Consider the following 27,763-nt stretch of genomic DNA (forward strand, 5'->3'; position numbering starts at 1 on the left):
CATATACAGAATCTAGACCTTAGCTCCCAAGGGGAGAATGCTTCTGTGATAAGAGAACAGAAAAGAGACTTCATCCAAGTTGCTAGCAGAAGATGCTGTAACTGATGCCATAGAATTGCAGTGATGCTGGGTCACCAAAGAGTCAAAACTTTTCTCCAAACAGGTTCTTAAAGGCAATTCATTGGGGTTTTTATTTTTCTTTTTGCTCCTAATTTTAGACATGAAGTAATTATAATTTTTTTTCTTTAGTACATAAAGCATCAGTGTTTCTGTTTAAGATAAAGTGAGCAAGCAATACAGTAAGTAGAGATCAGATGTGTTCATGACTCATGTTTTACTCAGCTGAGCACTGCTAATCGCCATATGGTTTTGATCATAATAGTTTTAGATTGTTTTTCTTCTTAGTTATAGATGATGTCATTTCTGCTTCTGTGGACTGATGACTACAGGCACAAAGAATGAGGAACACTCATTTTACAACACAAGAGGGTTAATGAGGGGCATAAAATAGTATGAGTATTGGCCCTGAAAATGATCTGCATGCATCTTGTAACTCATAATCTTCTTATCAGAGTGTATATTTTATAAATGTAACAGTCTCTAGGACTACAAGAGACTATTTAAAAAGCTAACTGCTGGACTCTGTGGTAGAGTGCTTAACATACAGAAGACCCTGGGCTCCATCCCCAGGATGGATATAAACAGATGACAGATCAACAGAGGGATAAAAGTAGATGAATGGATAGTAGATAGATAGATGGATAGATAGATAGATAGATAGATAGATGATAGATAGATAGATAGATAGATAGATGATTAGATAGATAGATGATAGAAAGATAGATAGATAGATGATAGAAAGATAGATAGATGATAGAAAGATAGATAGATAGATGATAGAAAGATAGATAGATGATAGAAAGATAGATAGATAGATAGATAGATAGATAGATAGATAGATAGATAGATAGATAGAAAGATAGATAGACAGATAATCAACTTGGCTTTTCATCCTTTGGTCTATCTATACTTCACAATACCATGCAGAGAATTGCAATGATATTAAAGTTCAGAAGGTAATTCTTGATCTTATATATAATTGTGAATGTGGTTTAAGCCAGAAAAGGTAAGAAAATACCACACTGGACAGAAAATGTCACTGTTAAATTTTCACTCCCCCATTTATGTTAATAAAGAGAGCCCCAAACTTTCAATAGTCTTAACCAAAAACCCACTGCACAGTTTTCAACCCCAAATACTGAAAGCCTCACCTGGGAGCCCTTGAAAAGCACCTGAGTCCTGAAAACCCTAATTCAGTTCCTTTGGGGTAGAGTCTGGGGAGAATATTATTGTTTCATCCAAGGTGATTCTAGTGCACCCATCCTAACTAAGCAAACTGATCCTTTTTTTGATAGGAGAGTTACATATTGACAAACAACATCAACAAAAATATATTTAAATCCAAGTTTATCCTGAGAGTATTTAGGAGAAAGGAACATTGGGCTCAAGAGCTGAGAGCCGGAGATGCCCTTTTCTGGCTGCCAGCATTTGAGCATCAGCACCTCCCTGCCTTTAACACCAGTGCCAAGTTCTCTCTATAACACCAGAGCCCCTTTTCACCGTGGTTTGGTTCACTAGTAGACATTGTCATGAGTCCTTTACCCAAAGCTTCTGATCAGGCAGCAGTCAGAAAAACAGCTTAACACTGGTAAAAGTAAATAAGCAAGGAAGAGCGGATGGAGGACGAATGGCAGTCTTTGCCAAGAGTACAGACAGAAGATGAGGGTCAGGATAAGGAAGGCTCAAGACACAAGCAGGTGGAAAGTTTCTGCTGGCCTCCTTTCCCCTTCAGTAACAGTTGGGACTCCGTTTTTGCAGGAATTTGGAGACTACCTGTCTCCCTACTTCCCAGCACAAATGCAGCCTCATTCAAGGCCAAGAAGCAAAGTACTCCATCAAGTTCAGTTAATTATTTCCTTAAATAGAAAGGTTGGTTTTGTTTCTGTTGTTTGTTTTGTTTTAGGCCGTCTCAAAATGTTCCTTGCTCTAGACAGACTATTGAAGATTTCACTTCAACTCATGCATGTAGGTTGATACATAGCCATTCTGTAAGTCTCTCGAGGTGACGAGAACAGTTCTAGATTCTTAATGTCAGGTCAGAAATGTCTGGCTTCACTGAATTAGTCAGAAGTGGCAAGAGAGAAAAAAAAAGATCTGGAAGGGCTGGTTTCATAGTTTTTGCTTTTTCTGTAAACTAGCTGGACACTCTCTTGAGTGCTCTGGACTGTGAGAGCCCACAGAAGTGGGTCCGTTCCACCTCAACTAAAGGTCAGAGAGTTCTGGCCTATTCTTGCTCCTTCAAGGTTGTAGACGAGAATTTGACTTAAGGTGTGGCCACTAACAAGGTATCTTGACTTACTGGGTGCTTACTTGGTGTTTTGGGTAGTAAGATGGCCCACAGAGATGGATCCCATCCACCTTGACCCAAGGTCAGAGAGGTCATGATTATTCCTACTCCTTCAAGGATATGCTGGAAGTTTGACCCAGGGAGTGGCACCTACAGGATGCTTGGCCTAAGGTGTAATTGCTGCATGCCCTGCCTAAACAACAGAATACTTAACTCAGGGTTGATGCTTCAGGTATTGAAGAACCCCATTGTGGCTGGACCCCAACACTGGACACAATGCTTCTCCAACACCTGCAAGCTGCTTATAATCATGGCAGCTATGTGAGGTTTCTGACTCTCAGCAGAAGTCGTGTCTGATATGATGAAGACCCCAGTGCTGTGTCTCCTCCTATTCACTCTCAAGATTGGTCAGGCTTGGGGCTTGGGAGAAGAGTCGGTTTGTAAAGTGCTTTCTGTGCAAACACGAGGACCTGAGTTCAGATATTCATCACTCAAGTGAAAGCTGGGCGTGGTGTTGCATGCTTGCAATCCTAGTGCTAGGAACGCAGAGACAGGAGGATCTTCTGAGCTCCTAACCGGCTAGTCATGCCCATTGAGCGAGCTCCAGGTGCAGGGAGAGAACCCAAAAATAAAGTGGAGAGCAATAAAGAGAGACACCCAAGGTCAACTCTGGCCTGCCTACCCATGTACACACACACGCACATTAAAAAAATAACTAGGCTCAATTCAGACCAGGCCTATGGAAAGTATCTAATAATTATCACCTATGCTTGTTATTAGCACAGCTGCTTCCTGGAGAACCTTTAGAGCTTATGACATACATAGCTTCATATTCTCTCATTTCTGCCTCCTCAGCACCTACTATGGGTCTGGGCTCACATCCAGTGCCATTCAACCTAGGTAATGATGCATCCATTATGTGTTGCATGCCAATACGAGTCCTGGGACTCAGTGATGACTCAGTCCTTGATTCTTGCTGAAGACCTTAGAGTTCAGTAAAGGCTCCCTAAAGATCAGTAGAAGGAAGGAAAAGAGAATGAATGGGGGAGGAATAGAAGGGAGGAAAGGACAGGCTTGAAGTTGGATCCTAACTGCAAAGGCTCTCACAGGCATTGTCTTAGCAAGGGCTTCTATTTCTGTGATAAAACACCATTGATGAAAATCACCTTGGGGAGGATAAGATTTATTTCAGCTTACAAGTCTTGGATCAAACTTCTCTGAGGGAAGTCAGGGCAGGAGCTGATGCAGAGGCCATGGAGGGGTGCTGCTTACCGCTTGCCCATCCTAGCTTCCTCGGTTTGTTTTCTTATACATCCCTGGATCACCTACCCACAATGGGCGGGGCTCTCCCACATTAATCACCAATCAAGAAAATGCCCTAAGGGGTTGGAGAGATGGCTCACTGGTTAAGTGCACTGGCTGCTCTTTCAGAGGTCCTGAGTTCAATTCCCAGCAACCACATGGTGGCTCACAACCATCTCTAGTGGGTTCTGATGCCCTCTTCTGGCATAAAGTTGTCTATGCAGATAGAGCACTTATACATATAAAATAGATAAATAAATCTTTTAAAAATGAAAACAGAAAACGCTCTACTCAGAGATTCTGACAACACATAGAACACCTGCACAGGTTTAAACCAGACAAAATCCCAGCACGGAGAAGAGGAAGTTAACAAAAAGTCCTACCCCTAACCAACAAGATATTTGCAATTGATACCTGCTAGGAAAGGGAGAATCGGTTTTCTCCAACAGAGTGTCACTAGGTACCTCAGTCATTCTTTAGACCAGGCCCAATGCCCAGGAGTAATTAATTGGTCACCACAAAACGCATTCGTGTTTTTCTGTGCTTTTTGTTTTTGATTGAGTTTCTGTTGTTGATCTTATTGTTGTTGTTTGGTTCTTTGTTTTGTTTTATCTTATTGGATTCCTGTTTGTTTGCTCTATTTTTGGATTTTTGCTGTTGCTATTGAGAGACTGAGATAGAAAGAGATGGAGAGATAGAGAATATGAATTTGGGTAGGTATGGAAGTGGGATGAGTTAATCTGGGAGGAGTTGGGGAAGGAAAAGAGTATGATCAAAATATGCTGTATGGAAAAATTTCATAAAAGAGAATTTTTTTAAAAAAAGAAAATTAACTTAAAAAGAAATGAAAAGAAAATCCCCATTCCAATCCTACAGGGGCATCTTCTCAAATAAGATCCTTTCTTCCAACTGGAAAAAAAAAACCCTAAATGTCTGTCAAGAGATGAATGGATAAAGAAAATGTGTTATATTTATACAATGGGATATTTCTCAGTCATTAAAAAAATAAATCATGAAATTTTCAGGTAAATGGGTGGAACTAGGGGAAAAAAATCATTCTGAGTGGGGTAACTCAGGCACAGAAAGACAAACGTAGTATGTACTTGCTTATATGTGGATGTTAGCTGTTATGTCATTGATAAGCAAGCTATAATCCATATAACATAGAGGTTGGGTAGAGAAAGGGACTGGGGGAGGGATGTGTCTCCCTAGGAAGGGCAAATAGAATACATAGCTATGGAGGTAGGAGGTGGGAGGATTCTATAGGGAATGGGAGAGAAGAGGGGGGCTAGGGAGGAAACATGGGGAGGGATAGCTAAAACTAAGGTCCATTTGAGACATCATATGGAAACACTTCTCCCTGGGAGCTCAGATGGTATCTGCTGAACCAAAAGTATCTGCATGAAGATTGGGCACAAACATCCAGCACCTTGCAGCACACCTTAGCCAAACATTGGTGTATTACTCTAAGAACATGGTTACAGCCCTTGGTGTCATCAAAATGAAGCCAAAGTCAGGAGAATATAGATACACAGCAGAAAAAAAAAAGATCTACAACTCAGTAAGCATGACAGAAAGTAGTTTGTGTAATAGGATAGGCCAACTCTTATGACAATCTCAAGCCTAGGGTCATGGTCAAAGCCTAAGGCAAGAATGCCCTGTGGTTTTCAGTGATACGGGTACTCCATCTGTCTCCCCGGTCCCTTACATCTCACAGCTTCTGCCAGATCTGGCTGGTAGCTAGGAAAGGGAAAAGAACATGGAGAAGGCATTCCTGCCCCTAGCTTTCTTAGCTGGAGCCAAACACCTTTCCTACCCATGATTCACAGCAAAAGGACCACATCCAGATGCAAACGGTGTGGAAAACAAGTTTATCAGTTGTGTTGAAGCAGTGGGTTTGGGAAGCATTTAATGAGCTCCTGCCAGAGAGGGTTTGAACTGTTTTTAGTGTGGCCAGAATAAAATGAACTCATGGGCCTGTGCAAAAAGGAAGTAAAGGCGCAGTGTGTAGGAATAGCCCTGGGTGTCCTAGAACAGGAGCTGTCTGTGAGAAAAGTCCTAGTGAGTGGGCCTCGTTCACTCTCCAGAACCTCTCTGGGCACCTACTTCATGCTGTAGGACATGCATGTGGAGACAACCCTAGAGCTACGACTCCAGAGAAGCGCATGCATACAGGTGGAACCCATTGTGACAGGTTCCGGTGTGAACACAGATCATTTCGGTCACGGAGGAGAGCTGTCGGGCTCAGCTGGGTAACTGAGAAAGGTGTATGAACACTCATCCGCCTGGCCCCGTCCACAGAGCTCTTTCCTGGCACGTTTACGGTGGGCATGGCAAAGTTGCGCAACGCCGCCGAGCTGGGACAATACTATTTCCTGAGAATATAGGAACGCGGATGGAGTCCAGGTTCTCCCGGGGCGGCTGAGTGCAGTGTGTAAACACTGGAGTGGTTAGAGGCCAGGTTTTCCACATTCCAGACTGGAAAAGCCAAAGAACCAAGTGTGAGAAGGCGCAAGTGTGAAGCAGCCTTGCTAAAAAGTGGGCTGGAGAGTCCCAGTGTTCATTGTGCTGCCTCTGAAGCTAATCCAACCTCTTCCTTGAGCTCCATTAACACTGTAGGACCCTTTGTAGCCAATGACTCCTTCAAAGTGCTCAGTGTATGTATTGGTTACTTTACACGGTGCTGTGGTAAAAAGCAAAAGCAACTTCAAGAAAGAGCAGTCTCTTTTTGGCTCACAGACTTATGGTGCAATCCATCATGGTGGGGAAGTCAGGGGGCAGAGGCTCCAGACAATAAAAAACAGAAAATGAATGTGAATCTCCACTGGCCATTTCCTTTTCATTCTGTCTGGGACCCCAGCCCATGAGACGGTACCACCCATGCCAGAATGGGTGTGCCTAACTCAACTAACCTAATCTAGAAACTCCACAGACACTCCCAAAGGTCCGTTTCCATGGCGATTCTCAGGTTGACAATAGGATTAACCTTCACAGTTTAGGTGCTTCTCTTGCCTCTAAGCAATCAGGAATCCTGATAATCATGGATGTTGTCAACCAACATCTTTCCCAGGCAGGGTGGAAGGGTCAGCAGGAGACGGAAGCCGGTTACAGGGCACATGAGCCTGAAGCATGTGGCTATAAGAAAAGATGTAGGCAATGTGCCTTTAAGAGGGAGGGAAGCTGGAGGCACACAGAGGCAGTATCTGAAAAGCAAACATACAATTTTGTGTGTTCAGGGAACATTTGTAGGGGACCCACAGGACTACCTAGAGTGTGGGTCTAGGGAATGGAGCTAAGCATTATGTGATGGTTTCCTTCTCATATTTTATAATCTTCTGGTTTTCTTCATGCTAAGCGTGTGCATTACTTTGAGGGGTATGGAGGGCAGAAGATCATACCAGCAGAAGGAGCAGCATAAAGAATAGAATCCAGGCCGGGCAGTGGAGGCAGAGGCAAGTGTGTCTCTGCGAGTTCAAGGCCACCCTGGTCTACAGAACAAGTTCTAGGACAGGTTCCAAACTGCACAGGCAAACCCTGTCTCAGAAAAAAACAAAACAAAACAACAACAACAAGAAAAACACAAACCAACAAACAAAGGAGTCCAGTTCATTAAGACTCGGGTAGATTTGAGCAAGTGGGAGCCACTTTTTTAGTCAGGAGCCCCAACACACCCTCTGTAAACCCTACATTACCAGGGGCATCTAGCCCAGAATATGACCGCAGCTCCTCACTTTTCCACCTACCCTCATGGGCAGTTTAGAAAGCAACCATTCCTCCTAAAAGCTGCAGGCTACATGTGCTATGAATTTTGCTTCAAGGCTCAAAGTCAAGTTCTAGGGATTGAGAAGAGTTGTGCAGACACCAGACAGTCAGCCCTTGGTCAATAACTCACAGCGGGGGAGGCAGGACTTTCTGAGAGCAGGGAAATGGGGCAGGAAAGAGAACAGACCATAGACTGTGGCTGGATGTTTGTGCAGAAGCAGAAGCAGAGACATCAAGGACTGAAGGAAACCTGCTCGGGAGCAAGCGTGTGTTTACTGAGACCTGCCAGGTCGGACTTGAGCTAAGTGAGCGCTCACCGAGCTCTGCTGTGTTTTCTGGGCTTTGAGACCCATGGCTGGAGTTAGGGAGCAAAGGAATATAGAGAGGCTGCCACCCATTGGAGGCCTAGTTGTCCCTATCCCTTTCCTGTCATTGTTAGACCTCCCCACTGGAAAACAATGTCTGCTACTCCAGTCTGATTGGCAACCTCGTTGATTGGCTCATTGGTGCCTGAGGTGGTTAATTCTAGCTAGAAAATGGCTGTAATTTTAGGTTCAGAGAACTCTCATTTACATAGCTAAAAATGAAGTCTCTTTTTTTCTTGTTTTCTTTTTAGGCTTCGTTTATATAAGGAAGCAAATGTCGGGGGTTACGTTATCAAGCAGACAAACTGCTGTTTACTAAAAAACCTGCAAGACGCTGGGCAGGACAGTTTCCAAGGTGACTGCATGCATTCAGTCGCCGTGAGAACTAAGAATGGAGATATTTTTAATGGCACCACAGGGCGAGCCTCCTTTGGCTGGGACCTCAGAGCAGCCAGATTTTATGTATTGTTCTCCTCGCTGGGAAGGCTCAGCACACTCTGCTGATTAATGGTTTCTGCAAAGCTTTTGTCAAAGGGGGAAAACTGCAGGCCTTGCAGGATTGCTGTCCAGGTCTAGAGGCCACAACTCAGCCGGGCTCAGGACCCTCTAGAGCCTGCTGCCAACAGCAGAAACATGACTTCATTAACACATTCAGGCTCCGGGTTCTGGCTTCAGTGGGTTTCTCTTGGCAGCTTTATGCTTCTGTGTCTATCAAGTTATCTGCAATTACTTTCACAATCCCAAAAGATATTTGGGACTGTTTTCTACGTGCTCACTTCGCCTAATTCACTAGGAGGTGATGTGGGCTATTAAGACCTGCGGCCCTTTCCCATGACTAGAGGTTCAGGCAGGAGCCTCCAAAGCTAATACTCCCCGCATTTGGGAATGGGCAACAGAACTGTCCTAAAAAGAAAGGGATCTGTTTTTCTAATGCCATGGTTTTGCATTTCCTCTCATAGTAACAAACCCCAGGGATTATCTGCAAAGTGGTTCGTTTCAAGTCTTCTGGGTTGTCTGTTTGCTTTTAATGGTAAAACCTGAGAGTATTAGTTTCCTATCTCATTGTTGTGATTAAAAAAACATCAGACAAAAGTAACAGAGAGAGTGTTTGGGTTTCATTGCTGCTGCTGCTGTTGTTTTTGTTGCCATTTTACCCACAGCTCAAAGGTACAGATCATCGCGGCAGGGAAGCCACGGCAACAGGAACTCAAAAAAGCTGCTCTCTTGGCCTCCACCACAGCCAGGAAACAGAGAGACAAACGCTGATGCTCACCTCACTCTCTCATGTTTATGCAATCCAGGATGCCAGCCCACGAGATAGTGCCAAACACAGTTTGGTTGGGTCTACTCACCTCAATGAACCTCATCAAGAAAATTCCCCATAGGCTCCTTTCCTAAGTAACCGGGTCCCATCAGGTTGACATCCGTGTAAACCTTCACACCGAGCAGTTCACGATGCTCTATGCCAGAGCAATGTTGACTCCCAGCAAAGCAGATGTTCACCGGGTGAGCAGGACAGGCCCTCATGCCTGCAGCGAAGAAGGCGCCAGAAATGGCCCCTTAATGGAACTCTATTCGGACAGCAAACAAAATCTACTCAAAGGCGGTAGCAAGGTTTAAAGTCAATTTTGATCCTATTCACAAGAGCCAAATGCTAGAACAATCAACAGATGATGCATGAAACAAATGAGATATGTGCATGTACAACAAAGTGCACTGATACTCCATCACACTGACGTCATGGCTGAGCCTAGAAACAGTAAAAGTGAAAGAAGCCAACCACAGACATACAGTCACAGGCTGTATGACTCCATTTCTTTGAAATGCCCAGAATAGATGAATCTACTGAGAAAAGAGAGGAAGAGAGAGAGAGAGAGACAGAAAGACAGAGAGACAGAGACAGAGAGAGAGAGACAGAGAGAGAGAGGAGAGCAGATTCATTGTGGCAAGGGAAAGAGGGGAGGAAGAGTATTGTGGAACCTCCTTTGGGACTGAGGGAAATATTTTAGAACTAGAGAGACAGAGACAATTCTTGCACAGCCTTGTGAATGTCCTCAAGGCCCCTGAAAAGAATTATGTTTATGTTGACAAAAGCAGGTCCATTTTATCTTGTATTTAACAAAATATGAATTACATACAGCTATCCTGAAATGAAAAAACAAAAGGCAAGATGCTCCTTGTCGATTTTTTTGTTTTTGATTTTTATTCTTTTTTTTTTTTTTTGTCTTTTTCTGAAAGAAAGAGCTGTATGGCAAAACACCCAGGAAATAAAGTCCCTTGGTTAGCATCTGACTTTGAGGCTACAGAACCCAGGTCCTTTGTATTTTCCCAAGATGCAGAAATATGTATTAAAGATGGCTATCGACTGAATTGTGTAACACAGCTCTTGCAGACCTAGATAATCACGGTTAGACTGAAGTGATGAGGTTGTATTCTTACAGGGCTGGTATCCTAGGCGAGGGGAAAGCATGTTCTCATCTATCTATCTGTTTATCTATCTCTCTATCCATCATCATCTGTAACCTATCATCTATCTGTCTATTTATCATCATCTATCACCTATCATCTATCTATAGATCATTTATCTATTTATCATCTACCTATAACCTGTCATCTATCAATCTATCTATCCAATATCTATCTGCAATCTATATATGTCTATCTCTAAAGTCCTGCGCAGAGACAGTAATAGCATTGGCCTCTATAAGCCAGTAGGAGAGCCAGCACTATCACCATGCTGTTTAAGTTATGAAGACTGGAGTCTTGTTATGACAGCCCTAGCAGACTAACACAGATACTGCATCCACTCCCCTCACCCCACCCCCCAGCTGCTTAGAATCTCTTAATATTCAAATCATATTTGTTTACTGTCTCATTTTGTCACTGATTTTTTTTCCTCTCCCAGTAATTGTCCTAATGCCACCAAGTCCTCATAGGTCAGTGGCTTTGTGTGGTCAACCAGGTTCAACAGCACTCATCATCTACTTCCTGAAGTCTTGTCATCTACTTCCTGAGGTCAGCCATCCACTCATTCACTCGTGTGAGCGGTAAGCACCTACTATGTGCCAGGCAGAATTTGTGTTTACATTCCACAATAGCTATTCATTGAATTTGTGGTGTTTTTAACTCAAGTCAATCCTGCACACAGAACTCTGACCCACTTCTTCTTTCCCTCTGCTCTTCAGTCCCACCTGCTCCCACTTTGATCCTGCACCAACTCACTGCTCTGTACACTCAAATACTGTCTATCCATGTCCCTTCCTAGCGGAGAAGTCTCTGGGGCTCTTGGAGTTAATGCAGTCTTTTTTTTTCATTTTTATTACGTGATGTATTCAATGTTTTGTCTTATTGTGATGTTCTTGAAACATGCAGACATGAAATCCTCATGCTGACAATTCTTCAGCAGGTTTTCAACCAATGCATTAACAAATTGATACCAGCAGGTCTATAAAACCATAAACTCCAACCCAGCAGCACTCACTGCCTGTGACAGACAGTGTTGCTATGTGGGAAAGACACCGCTGCTCATTCCATGGGGAACGGGCGGGAGGTCCCTGCTCTTTGGGGTTATTCAGTTGTGCAAACAGCTGGCTTCCCCACCATTTACCATGAGCAGATTCCCCAGGACCTTTCTGCACAGCCTGCAGCCTGGATGACCTCATTCTGAGTTCACTTGGCTTCTGTTCCTTGCGCAATTGCACACTCAGATTAAAAGAGCTGTCGCTGACTTGATATCCGCAGGCTTACCACTGAAGTCAAGCTCCTATCGGTGGTTATAAAACAAAAGCAGCTGGATATAAATGTTTAGATCAACACTGAAGTAAAAACAAAAGCAAAATCAATGCTTGTTTTTCATGAACCTCAACAGGATGCCCATATCTCCATAGAGATAGCAGCTCTCACACTGAAAGACTTTGTTTGCCGCCCCAACCCGCAAGTCTCCACCCTGCTTTCTGCAGAAAGCCCTTCAAAGGGTGATGTTGTATGCACTAGCTTGTTCCTTGAATAGGAGAAGCAGGGACCCCATGATCCATCCACAGAAGGGGGTGGGAGAGGCACAAATGTTACCAAACCCCAGTAGGGACTAGGGCAGGGATTCTGCTATGATGCCGATGGAGTCAGAAGGGTGATTTCAAGGACCACAGCATAATTCAAAATGAACCCTTGACCATGTGGCCTTCGAGCCCGGCTCTCCCTTCCTGGGGTCTTAGTGACATTTAGAGATTTTGCTTTCCTCGGTTTTTGTTGCTTGGGTTAGCCAGGTTTGGTCTCTGTCCCTTGTAGATTTAAAGATCCAGACAAATTGGCATCAACTCAAATAAATCTTCATAGCAACAGGGACAAATGGATTCTGTAGCAGAAGGTGAGATGGGGCCTGGTGGTGGTGGCGCACGCCTTTACTCCCAGCACTCGGGAGGCAGAGGCAGGCAGATCTATGGGAGTTTGAGGCCAGCCTGGTCTACAAGAGCTAGTTCCAGGACAGGAACCAAAAGCTATGGAGAAACCCTGTCTCGAAAATCCAAAAAAAAAAAAAAAAAAAAAGGTGAGATGGGTCACCTGACCGTCCACATGCACAGGTGGTCTGAGGATAGGGGCTCACCAGCTGGGCCTTGGGTTGGTGAGATTCAGTACCATACTCCTGGTACATCCACCCCACCAACTAGCCACCCCAGAGAGAGATGGACAGCGAGCAGACGCCCTTCCTCATCCTGCCAGTGTCAATCAGGACTTAGGCCGGGGACACACATTAATGTACAACACAAACACCTTCTCTGAGAATTAAGACAAGGGGCCAAGTGATCCAGGGACCTTAGAAACAAACACTCGAGACCAAAGCATTGGCAGGATATCAGAATACACAGCCCCCTTCTCTGTTCTAATCCCCTTCCTCTCCCCTTCTTTCTCATTCCCTCCTTTCTGTCCCCCACCCCTTTCCCTTCCTTCTTCTCCTCTCCCCTCTTTCCTCTCCTCCCCATTTCCTAGACCTGCTCTGAATGGTTCCACATTCACACTCTGGGCTTCAAGGCCAAGTCTTTAGATTCTAAAGGATGGTCTTAAATTGATATTCCCTCCACACCATGGGCTCAGGGCCCCAACACACCTTCTATAGCCCCCTGAGGTCTTTTGTCTTAGCCTCCAAGTTCATGTGTTTAGCCAGTAACTGTGTTAATGCCAGCTGCCAAGCCCAGGCGCTTGCTGCTCCCGGAGTCAAGTCCCACGTGGTATGGCTGTCTTCCCCTTTCTAGTCAACACTTGCAGAGCAGCCATGTGTCCTGTTGTACCTATTGCGTATCCCTGCAGGAGGCACAGAGCAGCTGCCAAGACTCGGGGGTCAGCACTGCAGGTCCATCACTGAGAAAAGTGCTCTCTGGGTTTCCTTCCCTGGCTGTGCCTTGGAACTTGAGATCATCACTGTGCACTGTGCACTGTGCAAGCTCTTCACTGCCTGCCAAGGCCCCTGTAAAATACATAGACTCCCCTTGTGCACAGCCCACCAAGGACTTAGTGAACTCCTTCTCCAGTTTTGATGACTCTTGCTTGAGCTACAGAGGATTCAGTTTGTTTCTTTTGCTTCCAATAATCCCACAGAAACAGCCAGTGGGGATTGGAGAGATGGTCCAGCAGTTAGTGCTTGCTGCCCAATCATGAATGCTTGTTGTCAGGATCCCTGTGCCACAAAACAAGCCAGGCATCCTGCAAACACCACAACTCCAGTTCCAAGGTATATGGCGCCATCTTCTGGACTCTATAGGCACATGCACCCCTCCCCCACCACACGCATACTTACACACACACACACACACACACACACACACACACACATACCTGTGGGAGAAAAGTTTTTTATTTTTTTTTAATTAAAAAAAAGAGATTCCATTGGTTTTGACATACCTGTCCATTGCAGGGCCACATGACTCACGATAACCTATCAGATCACCTCATCACTCTGGCCAAAGTTCAGGTACAGAGGCCCAAACTTACTTCTTCACTGGGGCTTCTAGGAAAGCAGACTTGGTCTTTGGGAAGACAGAACAACCAGGACACAGAAGATGAAGTAGTTAGGGAGAAAGAACAGGATTTCTATCACTTGTCCCAAAAGTTGCCAGTTGCCTAGCACGAGACTATGGGTCCAAGAGTCAGACCACAAAGAGAGCCGATCTGCAGGCCAGCCCAGTGCACACACACATCCAGGACCATGAGATCTGCAGGCCAGCCCAGTGCACACACACGTCCAGGACCATGAGATCTGCAGGCCAGCCCAGTGCACACACACATCCAGGACCATGAGAACCACAGTATGCCTATCTCTACCATATGCCTGCACCCCTACCATCCTTCCTATTCCTATGACCCACCCTAAAGTCACCTGCAGCTCTATGTGCCTGTGACCCTGCCGTGACCTCTCCTCTGGCTAGGAAGGATGCTCAGCCTGCTGGCAGGACCAGTAAAAATGCTACCGTTAACACCTGTTGGAGCAACTCAGACACAAAGAGGGGGCGAAGATAAGGAAGGAACTGCCAGGTCCCTGCTACTCAGAGGGGCAAGGCTCAGGTGACTCTGAAACTACCTAGGGGAACATTCGGGGACCCTCTTCCTTATCCACTCTTAACGGGGTTTCCCCCTCCCTTCCCCCACTCAACGTTCATCGTAAAGACACCTCCATAATGAACTATTTGCACCCAGTCCTTGGCATCTGGGTCTCTTTTGCCACACAACCCCCAACACCGAAGTACATCTTCAAATTCTAACTAAAACATAAGACGTCAAATTGAGATGGCATATCCCCTCCACTTCACACAGACTCACAACTCTCATCACGTGACCTGAGCTGAGGACAAGAGGATGGATCCTGGGAGCACACGCGGGAAGAGGAAGCAGGCTTGCGAGGAGGCCCCAAGAGTGTGAGTCACCTCCATTACTGCCACTCAAACACATTCCAGCCGTCTTCCGAGAAGGCTGTATTGTCTTCCTTACTGGAACCTTGACTCTCAGAAACGTATTCTGAAGCAGACTAGGCTATGAATCCTGATGCTCTCGATGTTGTTTTCCAAGTTATCACAACAAAAGTTAACAACAGTAGCGGTGGAAAACCAAAGAGAAGTGTGACCGAACCCTGCTTATCCTTTTTAAAAGAAAACATAGGCGATTTCCCACTAGGAACAAGGGTAGAAAAAGGGAAACACTGCCACCCACGGGGAGAGAAGAGATTGCCTTGGAAGACACAGCCCGGAGAATTCTCCAAGCCTCCCAAGCTCACAGCAGCTCAAGGACATAATGCCAGGGAGCTGGACAAAGGTCTTTTACAACCCAGCTGTCCATCATTGAGAGATGAAGTAAAAGAAAAGTTTCCCTGGGTTGCCATGCCCTCCTGGCGTCTGGTTTTCCTGCAGTGATGTTCAAAGGACAGAGAGCAAACACTGCACAAACAGCTGCTGGGGATTCTGCCAGGGGCTGAGTAGAAGCCTGTTTGGAAAATGAAAGCACTCATGGCTTGGATGGGCAAAACAAAAGCAACAAGACACGTGAAAGGACTCCTAACATGCTTTGAAGCGCTCATCTTTCCTCACACTCTAGGAGAAAAACCACAGGTGTGCTGGCTGGCTTTAATTGTCGACTTGACCCAATCTAGAATCACTTGAGAATCTCAATGCACTATTGTCTATATCAGGTGGGTCTGGGGGAGTATCTGTGGATGACTGTCTTCATTGTATTAACTGACACAGAAGACCCCACCCACTGTGGGCAGCCCCATTCCCTGGCTTTGCATCCTGCAATTGGGTCATTCTCACACTCTAGAGCCTGAGGCAGGAGGCCAGCCTGGACTACACAGCCAGACCTTGAATCAGAAAGAAAGAAATATTCAAACTATAAACTGATCCTGATTTCATCCGGTGGTTTGATTTGAGCCATCTGCCGGCAAGCTTAATTTCTTAACAAGCAACTTTTGCTTTATTCCATTGGTATTGGTGTGTCACTAAAGACTTTTATCAAGATCTTTTGAGACAATGTATTTGCCTGACGCTCACCAACTACACAGGGAAATGATTAAAGTGCATTTTAGAGCACATATTAAACATATGAAAACGTTTCTTAAGTCTTTTGAACTGCATCCTTTAATTCTGTGAAATGAAGACCAGCTTGAGCCCAGGCTCACACAGACTAGAGTGCTGAGCTGTGCCCATGTTGTGTAAGTGTGTGGGAAATGAGTGGGAAAGCCTACCAGGAAAGCCCTCTGTTTTATCACCCAGCAGTGACATTTGCTCGCTCGACATCTTCTTCCTCTTTTTTTCTTCCAGTAGTTTCCAGTTGACTACACTGAATGTCAGGGCAGAAAAGAAAGACTAATTCAAAACTATTTCCTAACATAGAAGTGCTTTAAATGGTTATACAGGCTACAGCTGGTAGCACTTTTTAAACATCCATCTCCTTAATCACACTTAGGAAGGTTGGTAGTCAGTTCTCAAGCTCAGAGAGCTTTAAATACATTGTTCTGACGAGATAGCTGGGTGGTAAAGGTGCCTGCCGCCAAGCCTGACGACCTAAGCCCAATGCCCAGGACCCGCGTGGTGAAAAGAACTGAACCTTGGAAGTTGTCCTCAGACCCCCACACAAGGACACACACACACACACGTTTCTGAAAATGTTAAGGAGTTTTTGAATGTATTATATTTATTGATATTGACTGCATTGGAGAATAAAAATGAAGAAAAGTAAATGTCTACTTATTGGTTCAGCTCAAATTACAATAACCTTACTGCATGTGAACATATTTTACAAAAATAGCTACCTTTCCCCGACACAAAGGAAACTGACTGCAAGGAACAGCATTATTCTCCATGTTCGTGGTCAGCCGAGTTCTTATCCACGTCTTCAATGTGTCTGTTGTGCATATTTCGGTTGGTACATATGAGGATGTCTGGCCTCACAATGCATGTATGGAAAGGGAGGGAAGACTGACTAATCTTCACATCTGTGTGGGAACTCTTTTCCATGGCACCGTATGAGGCCCACTGTAGATACATGTCCGTCACAGACCAGGGGAAGGTAGGCCTAGTCATTGCAGGCGCCCAGGGTGATGGAGCCCCCCATCTTAAATGTTAGCCGCTTCACTAGAAAACAGGAGATGTAGGTGGATCTTTCCAGAATGGATACCATTAAATCTATTGACCCTTGGCCAGATGAGTCATAGGACCCAGTCCAATCACATGATAGGCCATGTGATTCTCCTATGGTCTAGGAAGGACGGAAACTGGAAATAGTTGGCAGCTAGCCTTATGACCTACCTCAAGTGTTAGAGAGACAGCTCTGTGGTTAAGTGCACTTGCTGCTCTTACAGATGACCCAAATTCAGTTTGCAGCACCCACAATGGAGAGCTTACAACTGCCTGTAACTCCAATTCAAGGGATCCAATGCCTTCTTCTGGCCTCCATGAACACTGTACACATAGGGCACACACAAATATACTTAGGAGTACATATATACACATGAAACAAAAACATTTAAAGAGAAAGACCAGAAGAGAGGACATTGAAAGTTCGCACCATGTCAGGGGTGTCCCAGAGACCATGCCCACCCACCCCCATTGTTTACCACAACTTGATGGTAAAATCCTATTGCTGAAAACATCACACCAGAAGTGTTCTGTAGGCTGCTGGGGTGAAAAGCCATCAGCAGGCTCACCCCACTGTGAACACGTGAGCTACAATAAAGACCAGCCTGACACAGACACACACATGAAGCAGTAGCAGCAGAGACCTTATGGAGATAATAAACAACATTGTGGTTGGATTTAAGGCCCACCCCACAGGAAGAAACTCATATTCGATGCTGTAAATCTGACCAAAAATCCATGGCCATGGAACTCATATGCCCCAGGGATGAACTATTATTTTGTTAAGTGAACATGGCATCTAGTTATCCTCTAAATATGTAGCTCTGTACCATAGATTGGTGCATCTCTTAGAAGTTAGCAGAGATGCTTCTCTCTGAGTGGATGGTGATTAACACACTCACTTGTCCAAGTGCAGAAAATAAATGTGTGTGGAGTGCTCACCTGTATCACACATGCCCACACAAAGGTTCACACACACACACACACAGGTTCACACACATTAAGGATCACACACACATATAGTCACAGCTCATGGGACATTATGGAAGAAGGTGGTGGAAAGATTCTAAGATCCGGAGGTAGAACAGGACCAAACAGTGTCTTCTGGACATGATGGGACCACCGCACCCCTGAATTCACTACGGCTGTCTGCCTAAGTCCAGCACAGGATCATGGCAGTCAGCATTCCAGCACAGAGAGGCGTTCACAGCCCCCACCCCCAGCTGAGAGTTAATGACAGTTGTGGGTTGGCTGCTGAGGGAAGGACAGTCCATTTCCTTAGGGGTACAGTACCCAGGATGTCAGTTATGCACCAATGGATGGCCTCACATCTGTGAGTGATGCGCAACACAAATGGAGATCCATGGGGAATTTAAAAAAAAACAATAGGTGCTAGAGGGTGGGGAGTAGGAAGTACATATGAACAAAGCACATTGTGTGTGTATGTATGTATAAAATTCTCAAAGAATTTAAAAGATATTTTTAGAAATACCTCTGCACAGCCCCTTCCCCAAAAGTTTTTCCCATGATGCTTAAGACTGGTGTTAGTCACACATATGCATTGGGTACTGCCCACAAATATCAACACTAAATAAATGGAATTCTATTAATATGTATGCTTTACATTTTATGTGTCAACTAAAGGTCTAAAAATAATTTAGAATTCTTTTCTCATGATATTCATAATAAAACAAGTTGTAAGTCATTCCAGTCTTATTTCTAATCTTGTTTCATTCATCTTTGCATTTTCTTAGTACACAAACATATCTGATAATTTAAATTTTTCCCATCCCTTTAAACGTGACTATCTCTTATTTGATGCTTTAGACTGATTTTTGGCAGACTTTAATTCTATTGTCAGGTCAGTAGTGGTGGTTTAAGTGGGGTACATGTGTCATTTCTAGCTGTGGGAACCATTGCTTCCAGCAATTCAGTAATAGTCTAAATTATGGAATAGATTGTATAGTATCCAGGTTTTACCTTAGAATCTATTGGTAGGGGACAGAACTGTTTGCTCATGCATATATAAATAATATATATGCTTTGTCTGCATTAACTGGGAGGGCTAAACACTGACCACAGTCAAAGCGGAATGAGCGTTCTACTTTGTGCATGCACCTTAATAAAATACAAGGCTTTAAGAGTTCTGATTGGAGAACAATGAGTTTTTGCTCACGGCAGGAAGCCATTAAAATCACAGAGATGAAAAACAAATAATCCATGAAAAAACTAAGAGGCTTGCTTGCAACCCAAATGGCTGGACATGAAGATGAAAGATTATTCGCAACTGGCAGATGGCTTTGCTGAGCAGAGGGATCTGGTAGTAAAAGAAAAAAGCAAACTCAACCACCCCATCATCTCGCTGGGATACTGTAGAGAAACTGAACCAGAGACTGGAGTAAGACAGGGAACCTATGCTCTATGCAAACTGTTTTTTTTCTTTTTTTTCTTTTTGTAATTTTAAACATTTTTATCTGCTGATAATTTCATGTGTTTTATGGTACTCAATCCCCCAACTCTTCTCAGATCTTTGGTGTAGAAAGCAGGCTGAGTAAGCTTCTAGGAGCAGGCCAGTAAGCAGCACTCCGCTGTCCCTGCATTAGCTCCTGCCTTGTAAGAGTTCCTTCCCTGCTTCCCGCAGCAATGGCCTGTATTGTCACAGCAGCAAGGACCACCAGGCCAGGGTGGCACCACCCACAGTAAGCTGGGTCCACCTACATCAATCACTAATTAGAAAATGTTCCCACAGACGTGCTCACAGGCCAATCTGGTGGGGGCATTTTCTCAACTGAGGTTCCCTTTTCCCAAATGACACAAAACTAGCCAGCACAGAGACATGAAATCCATGGCCTGGCAATTTCCCTGGAAATCTGATATAAGGACATTTAAAAATTAGTTGAAAAAGTACAGGAAAGTCAGGCTGAAAAGCACAGGTGTATTTAATATTAAGAACAAAAGTCTCAAAAAATTAGACACTCTCCATGATAACTTGATCAACACCACAGTTTATTTGTAAACATGTTATTTGTGTCAATAATCAAATTGACAAGACTTTATACAATTTTATTGTATAATATTAACATCATAACAGAAAACAATCCACTGTATTGAGTTACAGTTTTGGTACTTTAAAATCCTTTAATACAAAGTGTATTTGAAACACTGAACATAAAAAAATGAAAGGTGAATGGCAGAGAAAACAAAACACCCAAAAGAGAAATCACTTCCCTCAAACAAACACAAACCATCTGGTTACATATTTTAAACAAGAAAGGCTCTAAGGCAGCGGTTCTCAACCTTCCTAATGTTGTGACCCTTTAGTACAGTTCCTCATGTTGTAGTGACCCACAACTATACAATTACTCTTGTTGCTACTTCAGAACTGTAATTTTGCTACTGTTATAAACTGTAATGTGAATATCGGATATGTGACCTCTGGGAAGGGGTCATGACCCACAGGTTGAGAACCGCTGTTCTAAGAATTAACTGTCTCTAACTTCTTTAGACACATCTGTGAGGTGAAACTGGGCCCCACTAAACTGTATGCCCTTTTTGATATTAGCAGCTCTTTTCTCTTGGTTTCTAAATGTTTGCTTGCTTTGTTCAAGTTACAGTAAGGGTGAGGCATGGAAAGGAGGGGGGTGCAAAGCCAAATGAAATTAAACATGTGCAAAGTAACAAGCTACAACCTCTATCCATTTTCTTTGGCAAAGAACAGAGTCTATGTACATTTATCTATTTTTAATCGACTTCACAGAGGTGTCTATCTCTGCACGAGCTAACATGAGTGGAACAGGTCATATTCATAAAGCAAAGCACAAACACTCACAGCATCTTAGCTGCTCTAAAAATGCAAAGAATTCCCTCACGAGAGAGGGGACATCAGCTGGGAACCTGATGGTTTCATTCTCCCCATTCACACAAGAAACTAGAGATGAAACCTATCTTTTTAGAACTGTCCCTGAAGTTCATGATCATGGTTAGGTTCCATCTCTTCCTTCAGTGTTTCGCAAAGGAATTATAGCAGCAAATCACTCCCATATTTTAAGCTATAAACTCAGCAATAACTGGACTCATTGTCGTAACTACAACTGTTCAATTCTTTATTAGTGTACATATCAGTAGAGTTGGCGTTCGACTGCTAATACAAGGATAAATACCTACAGGAAACTCAAACAAAGCAAATGAGATTACAAAGCCCTGATCAAAAGAAATACTCTCACCTTGCAGTTGAAGCTGGCAAAGTCACACACACACATAACCAGCAGCACTAGGAATGTACAGTATCAGTTATTGGAAAAATAAACGAGTGATTCACAGTCGTAGAAATCATTTTAATATTACTATGTACTTTTCCTTCTACAGACAAACATGACATACACAGTTCTACCTTATACAAGACAAAGTAGAAAACTAAACATTACTGCATTTACTCCAAACACAGCACTAACTGTGCTACAAGTAATCTGGTCCAAAATATTCAATTCTACAGATAGGCCATGGTATTAAATACATGGCCACTTTAACAGTTTCAAGAAAGGCATATACTTCCAGAAGTTTGTTAAATACACAAATTTCAGTTGCATAAATAACAAAAGCCATCAGCAAAACTGTTAGGCTCAAACATTCTCAAACAGTCTAATGCTATGAGTGTTCCAGGTACACTGCTTGACCAGTTAGCTTGGTTAGTCAATTTCACACCAGCAAGCTAACAGGCACCCTCTAGGGGGAGTTCAATTAACACTGCACAACCCAAGGAAGGTGACCTGAAAAGTCTACATGTGTGGTTCCACATAGTCTGACATCTGAGACACTAAAAGAACTAACTCCTAAAGAAGCACATGAAGCTATTCAGTGCTTCCCCACTGTCCCAGAACTGTGCCCCAGGCTTTGGGTCCAGGTGCTACGTATGCAGAATCGCCTTCCCATGGAGCTGAGCCCAAAGACAGCACTGCTGCTACTGTGCAATTCCCAATCCCAACCCTTGCTTTGAAATCAAAGTCAAGTGTCCTAACAGTTCATTAGTAAAGCTACAAGACAAAATGAGACATGCAACAGCCTCAACTACAGTGGAAAATAAATTCTGTTTTTCCATAGACTCCATGAAAATATAAAGCCCAAAGTTGAGTGACAACAGAAGTCCACATACAAACATCATTTAAAAATAGAATGTTTTCCAAAGCTTTTCATGAGATGTCAATGAATAGTCAGTTAAGTTCACACCACTATGCTGACGAGGAGTCACTATGCATGACTCAACCATGTTCACTCGGCATACATGATTTACAGACATCCACAGGAACCCTTAATGCCCTGGTATAGACCTCTCACTGCTGGGTGCTTGCCACTTTCTAGCGTGACTACCTCAAGAACCAAGAAGCCTGTCAGAAGAAGAGTTCTATCTCCTCCTGTGATCCCCTTAGTGTAGGTAACAAAATATAAAATTAAACCAGGTTTATGTCTGAGAAACTAACATATAAAACTACCACTGCAATATTCATAGTGACTGCTTATAAACATAACAGTCATCTAAAGCCTATAAAGTATATCCTTAGTTTTATAAAAGAAATGCAGATTGTCTCAAGGTAAAAATCCAGAGCTGGCTGCTGAAAAGCACTTTGCTGCAGTAAGGTGTGCGACACCACGGCTTCAGAAGACAGGCGCACATTCTGAGCATTTCCTACCAGTGAACACGGCCCGCTCTGCAGCAGCAGGATGCTCTGGGTGGCTGACACTATAAAGCCAACATTAAGAAAGGAAAAAGGCAGAACGTGTGAGCAGTAAGTAGTGTAATCAAATTATTGCAGATGGAGATTAGCGATGAGAAGGGAGGAAGGTGAGCGTCCACTCCACTCCGATAAGATGCCATCTTTAAAGATCAAGTTTTTGGCGGGAAGTGGAACTCCCATATCGGCACAGGACGACTGTGAAAGCACACTTGGGAAGCCGGGCTCCGAGTGAAGATCCAGAGCTGAAGCACCTTCCTAAAAATCCAAGTTCACGTTTAGTTTCAGCGAAGAAACAGAATAGATGAAAAACATGTGGACCCAATTACCTGAGAAATGTTCATAGCATGTAAAGTACTAGGGAAGGCAGAGAGAACAAGCAAAAACAATGGCAGATATTAACATGTGCAAAAATGACAAGCACTTACAATAAGCGCTTTTAAAACAATCAGAAATGGCTTATGAGATGATGGGGGGAAATTAGTTCTCAGCAACTGGACCTAGACCAAAGTATCACCCTACAGGAGGCCAATAAAAATGCTGTCACCACACTCCACACCTGAACAGGCTTCCCAGATGAACATGTTCAGACCCACGTTCCCAAGCACACCTAGTATCCAACCACAGTTCTAATGTGTCCTCCCTGCACACTCTTACCAGGCCCACCCCCCACTTCTTCCCCATCCTTTCCCATTCAACTCCTCTCGCTAAACAAGCATGAGAATCAGTCTTGACTTTTTCCTACTTACACCCTCATTATTTCTTTTATTTAATTCATCAAGTTTTATAAATCTATCTTCAGAACATAGTTCAATGATTCAGCATTCACCATAGCCAAGGCTAGTGGATTCCAAAGTGGTGCACAGTATGGAGAATCTCAGAACGTCACCACTGTCTATGAATCCTTACGTTATACTTTTGTATGACTGGTGTGATGGTCCATGTACAGTACACATCCCTTCACTAGGAGCACACGCACTTTTTAGTGAAAAGAATGCTCAGTCACAGCACATCTTCCTCGGCCATCTGACTGATCCTGCCTCTAGCCTGTGCCTCTCCAAAACCAGCACACGGTTACAAGCCTGCCCAAATAGTCTCTCCCTTCACCAGCCTTTGGCCATGGCTCTTGGCATTTGATATAAACACGAGCTCTTCCACAAGCTCAGGAAGGCCCGCCCCTCTTCAACCTCACCTGCTGTCACTTTCCTTTTTTTAGAGTGCTTCTACCATCCGGTTGCCTTTTGCTCCTGTGTGCCAGCGCTGTCCTGACACTAGGATCCCTGCACCTCCTGCCTGTCTGTAACATTCTCTTCTGCCCCACAGGCTTCAGTTTACATACTAATCTTTTAAGGTCAGGGCCTCCTTCAGATTCTATCAGAGTACAGCTCCCTCAAAGCACAGACTGAAATCTGTAATTACAAACATTAATGTTTGGCTGAGTCTACACAATACCACATGCTTCACTAATGTCTTCCACATCAGATTCCTTGACACTTGGTAAAGGGCCTGGCATAGGGTAGACTCCAGTATTTATTGAATGAATGAATGAATGAATGAAAAAAAACCTCTAAAATAGTGTGGTGTGGGACCATGGTCTGTATTCTGTCAATTATATTTTAAATAAATGCTGATTGGTCAGTAACCAGGCAGGAAGTATAGATGGGACAACTAGACAGAAAGTAGAGGCGGGTCAATGAGAACAGGAGAATTCTGGGAAGAGGAAAGCTCTTTCTGCAGTCCTTTACCCAGCCACAGAAGAAACAAGATGTGACTGCCTCACCGAATAAGGTACTGAGCCACGTGGCTAGCACAGACAAAAATAACGGGCTAATATATGTTATAAGAGTTAATAAGAAGCCTGAGCTAATGGGCCAATCAGTCTATAACTAATGTAGACCTCTGGGTGATTTCGTTGGGACTTAATGATTTCGAGAACCGGGCAGGACAGAAAACCACAGTCAACAATATTGATTTCAAATTGTTGAATCGGATATTCTGAACAGAAATATTCTATTCTCCAATTTTATTTATGAATCTATAAAGTCTAGGATATCCTTTTTCTCCACACCATTGACCTTAACTTGCACAACGCCCCCTACCACCCCCGGCAGTGAAGCAGGATCTCGTTTTTATTGCATCAGACAGAAACTTACATAGGGCTGAGATGGGGGGTGGGCGTCTTGGGATGGGGACAGGTGGAGTAAGGAATAAGGGCCAACAATATCCTGCAGAGGGGTTTAGGTCGGGCTGTGCTGAGCCACTTATATGTGGACGTTATGGCCAGAGACAGGTCACCAAACTCGAGCTTGGCTCAGGAAGTTACACCAGGCCTCACATGGGACCTCTTGAAGTCCAAAATCTCCCTCTTTTGTTTTTATTAGAACAACGGAAAACATGGTCCATCTTAGTTAATGTCTTAAATCATGCTGATTACATATCTTGCTACTGAGGGGACTCAAAATCAAACAACCAAAAACAAAACAAAACAACAAACTTTCCACATGTTATAAAGCTCTATATAAACACTATTTGCATGTTTTGGATTGTGTTACCTGGAATGAATGAACAAAGTTAAGGACTTGTAGAGAGAGCTTTCTACTGGAATGCAAGAGACTCTGAAGGCTGGAAAAAAAAAGAGAAAAATATTTTTAACTAAATGTAATGATGAAAAGTAAACTTTTACAAGTTAAATTTTATCATTTTAAGTAACTTATGTATAAATATGCAATGTAATAAAGCCACAAAGTTGTTTAAGTAACTGTGATGCTTTATATCAAAAATTTTTACATTTTAATAGGAGCTAGCTCTATATAAAAAGGAGGCCATTTTGAAATAAAATATCATACTTTAAATCTAAGTTAAAATATAAGTTTATGTGGTGGTTTGAGTAAGAATGGCCCCATATCATTCATATACTTAAATAGTCATCAGGGAGTGGCATTATTTGAGTCAGAACAAGGTTCAAGAATGAAATCTCAGTCCAAGGAGTCATGTGAGCAGAATTCTGAGTGCTTGTGAGAAAACTCAAAAAAAACAAACAAAAGTCTTGTGACCTCAGTTTCCTTAAAACACAGAATTGTTCTTAGAATGTGCTTCTGTGTCCTTCCCAGGGGTGGCCAACAGGAATGAGTTTTAGATCATTTATTATAGCTGGCTAATGCTATTGGTTTATTTGCCTCTATGGAAAAACATATTTTCCCACATGCAGCCTGTCCTTGTGATTGTATACAGCTTGAGCTCATGAAAACTTTATGTGTGTGATTCTTTAACCTGCAGAGTACAAACTGTCTGATTCTCTGAATAAAGCTGGCTATTGCATGAGACTTCTGTCCTCCTCCGAGGTTCATACCATCAATTAGAATGGTAAGCAATGTGAAAGGGTAAGAAGGTGAGGAGCTGTTGAAGTGTGTCACTGCGGGTGCGTTCACCAGGATGCTGCTCCCGTCCACTTCTCCAGCACTGTGACTGCGACCACGCTCCCTGCCATGAGCACAATGGACTAAGCCTCTGAAACTGTAAGCCAGCCCTCAATTAAATGTTTTCCTTTATAAGAGCTGCTGTGCTCATGGTGTCTCTTCACAGTAAACAGAACAGTGACCAAGACAGAAGTTGGTACCAGGAAGTTATTTTTTCCAAAAGAACTATTTAAACTGTTAAAACATTTAAGCTATTTAAACATACAAATATTAAATAAAACAAGCTTAAGTCTCTGACACATTTAACACAATTTACCCATACATAACTTTCCAGATGTGAATTAGTACAAATTATAGTGATAATCTTTGAAGTTTCATACTTAAAAATTCTGATTACTCTCTACTCATACCTTCCTCCCTATCACTCTTATCTCCTTTCCATCTTTATCAATCCTCTCTCAATCCCTACCTGTTCCTTTCCCAATTTCATGACTTTGGTGACTCATCAAGTTTACCTAAGGCCATCTGTGTAACCACTGAACTGTAACTAAACGCTGGAGCCTGGAGGGGCCACCAGCTGGTACACAACGAAGGCAATGCTTTCCCTCTCCCTGAATCTATCAGCAGTAAACAGTCCAACAGTGAAGGGTGGGACCCTCTCTGCTCCTCTTCCATCTATGCTTGACTGTTGATGGGTTCATCCTTTTACAAACAGTGCAGATATCTAAAATGATATGCCATCAATTGTGATTACAATGGCTGTCTTGCCCAAGAGATGATATTTTATATTCAGTTCTCTTCTTCAACATTCCTTGACCCTTCGGAGCTATAAATCTGGTTACTATAAATCTGATCAAAAACCACGGCAGAAGAAAGTACAGGTCTCAGAGAAGAGTGACTACTGCTTAGTGAACAGGCAGTGTCAAGATGCTCTTATACCCACAGACATATGTTGCACCCAGCCTTAAAATCGCAGAAGTTTCTCTTCCCAGAAATAGTAGTGCATGCCAAAATTCGTTGGCGCAGAGAATAAGTAACAGACGGGTCTCAGCCCCAAACTAGTATTTATACTTTTATTTTTACATGCTATTTTAGAGAATGACTATTGACATTATCAGTTGAACACTCTTTTACTTTAGAAGTCAACTAATTTAAGTTTATCTGCTGGCCAACTTTGTTTTCCTAAGTTTAAAAAAAGAGGACTCTATGAGTATCTCTCTTCCAAACCACCCTTTGTGACAACTGGGCTCAGTAACTCTTTCCTTCATTGCCTTAGGAGCCACTCCCTAAGGACTGGAGCTGCCATGAGGTAAAACCTGCCTACCATCTCTGAAAAGCAAAACATGATTTTTTTATTTTATTTTTATTTTTTTTTAGTTTTTCGAGACAGGGTTTCTCTGTAGCTTTGGAGCCTGTCTTGGCACTAGCTTTTGTAGACCAGGCTGGCCTAGAACTCACAGAGATCCGCTTGCCTCTGCCTCCCAAGTGCTGGGATTAAAGGCGTGCACTACCACTGCCCGGCGCAAAACATGAATTTTAAAACAATATATAAGATAGACAAAAAATTTAGAAAGTCACCAGAATTCTAACATAAGTTAGCTGGAGTAGGTGTGGCCTTGTTGGAGGAAGTATGTCACTGTGGGGGTGGGCTTTGAGGTCTCCTATGCTCAAG

General features: G+C 43.4%; 1 protein-coding gene across 1 annotated transcript in view; it reads right to left on the reverse strand.

The window, feature by feature from the left end:
* Window positions 1-19,934: 19,934 nt before the first annotated feature.
* The window catches only part of Fam91a1 (family with sequence similarity 91 member A1), a 39,822-nt gene continuing 31,993 nt past the window's right edge, over window positions 19,935-27,763 (reverse strand). The window contains exons 23-24 of the mRNA XM_075960974.1: window positions 25,228-25,297; window positions 19,935-22,933 (exon numbers count right to left, since the gene is read on the reverse strand). Coding sequence (XP_075817089.1) covers window positions 22,748-22,933; window positions 25,228-25,297 — 256 coding nt within the window. The 3' untranslated portion in view covers window positions 19,935-22,747. The remainder of the gene's footprint in view (window positions 22,934-25,227; window positions 25,298-27,763) is intronic.

Source organism: Microtus pennsylvanicus, chromosome 2 (assembly GCF_037038515.1).
Source record: "Microtus pennsylvanicus isolate mMicPen1 chromosome 2, mMicPen1.hap1, whole genome shotgun sequence".
NCBI classification, from domain to species: Eukaryota; Metazoa; Chordata; class Mammalia; order Rodentia; family Cricetidae; genus Microtus; species Microtus pennsylvanicus.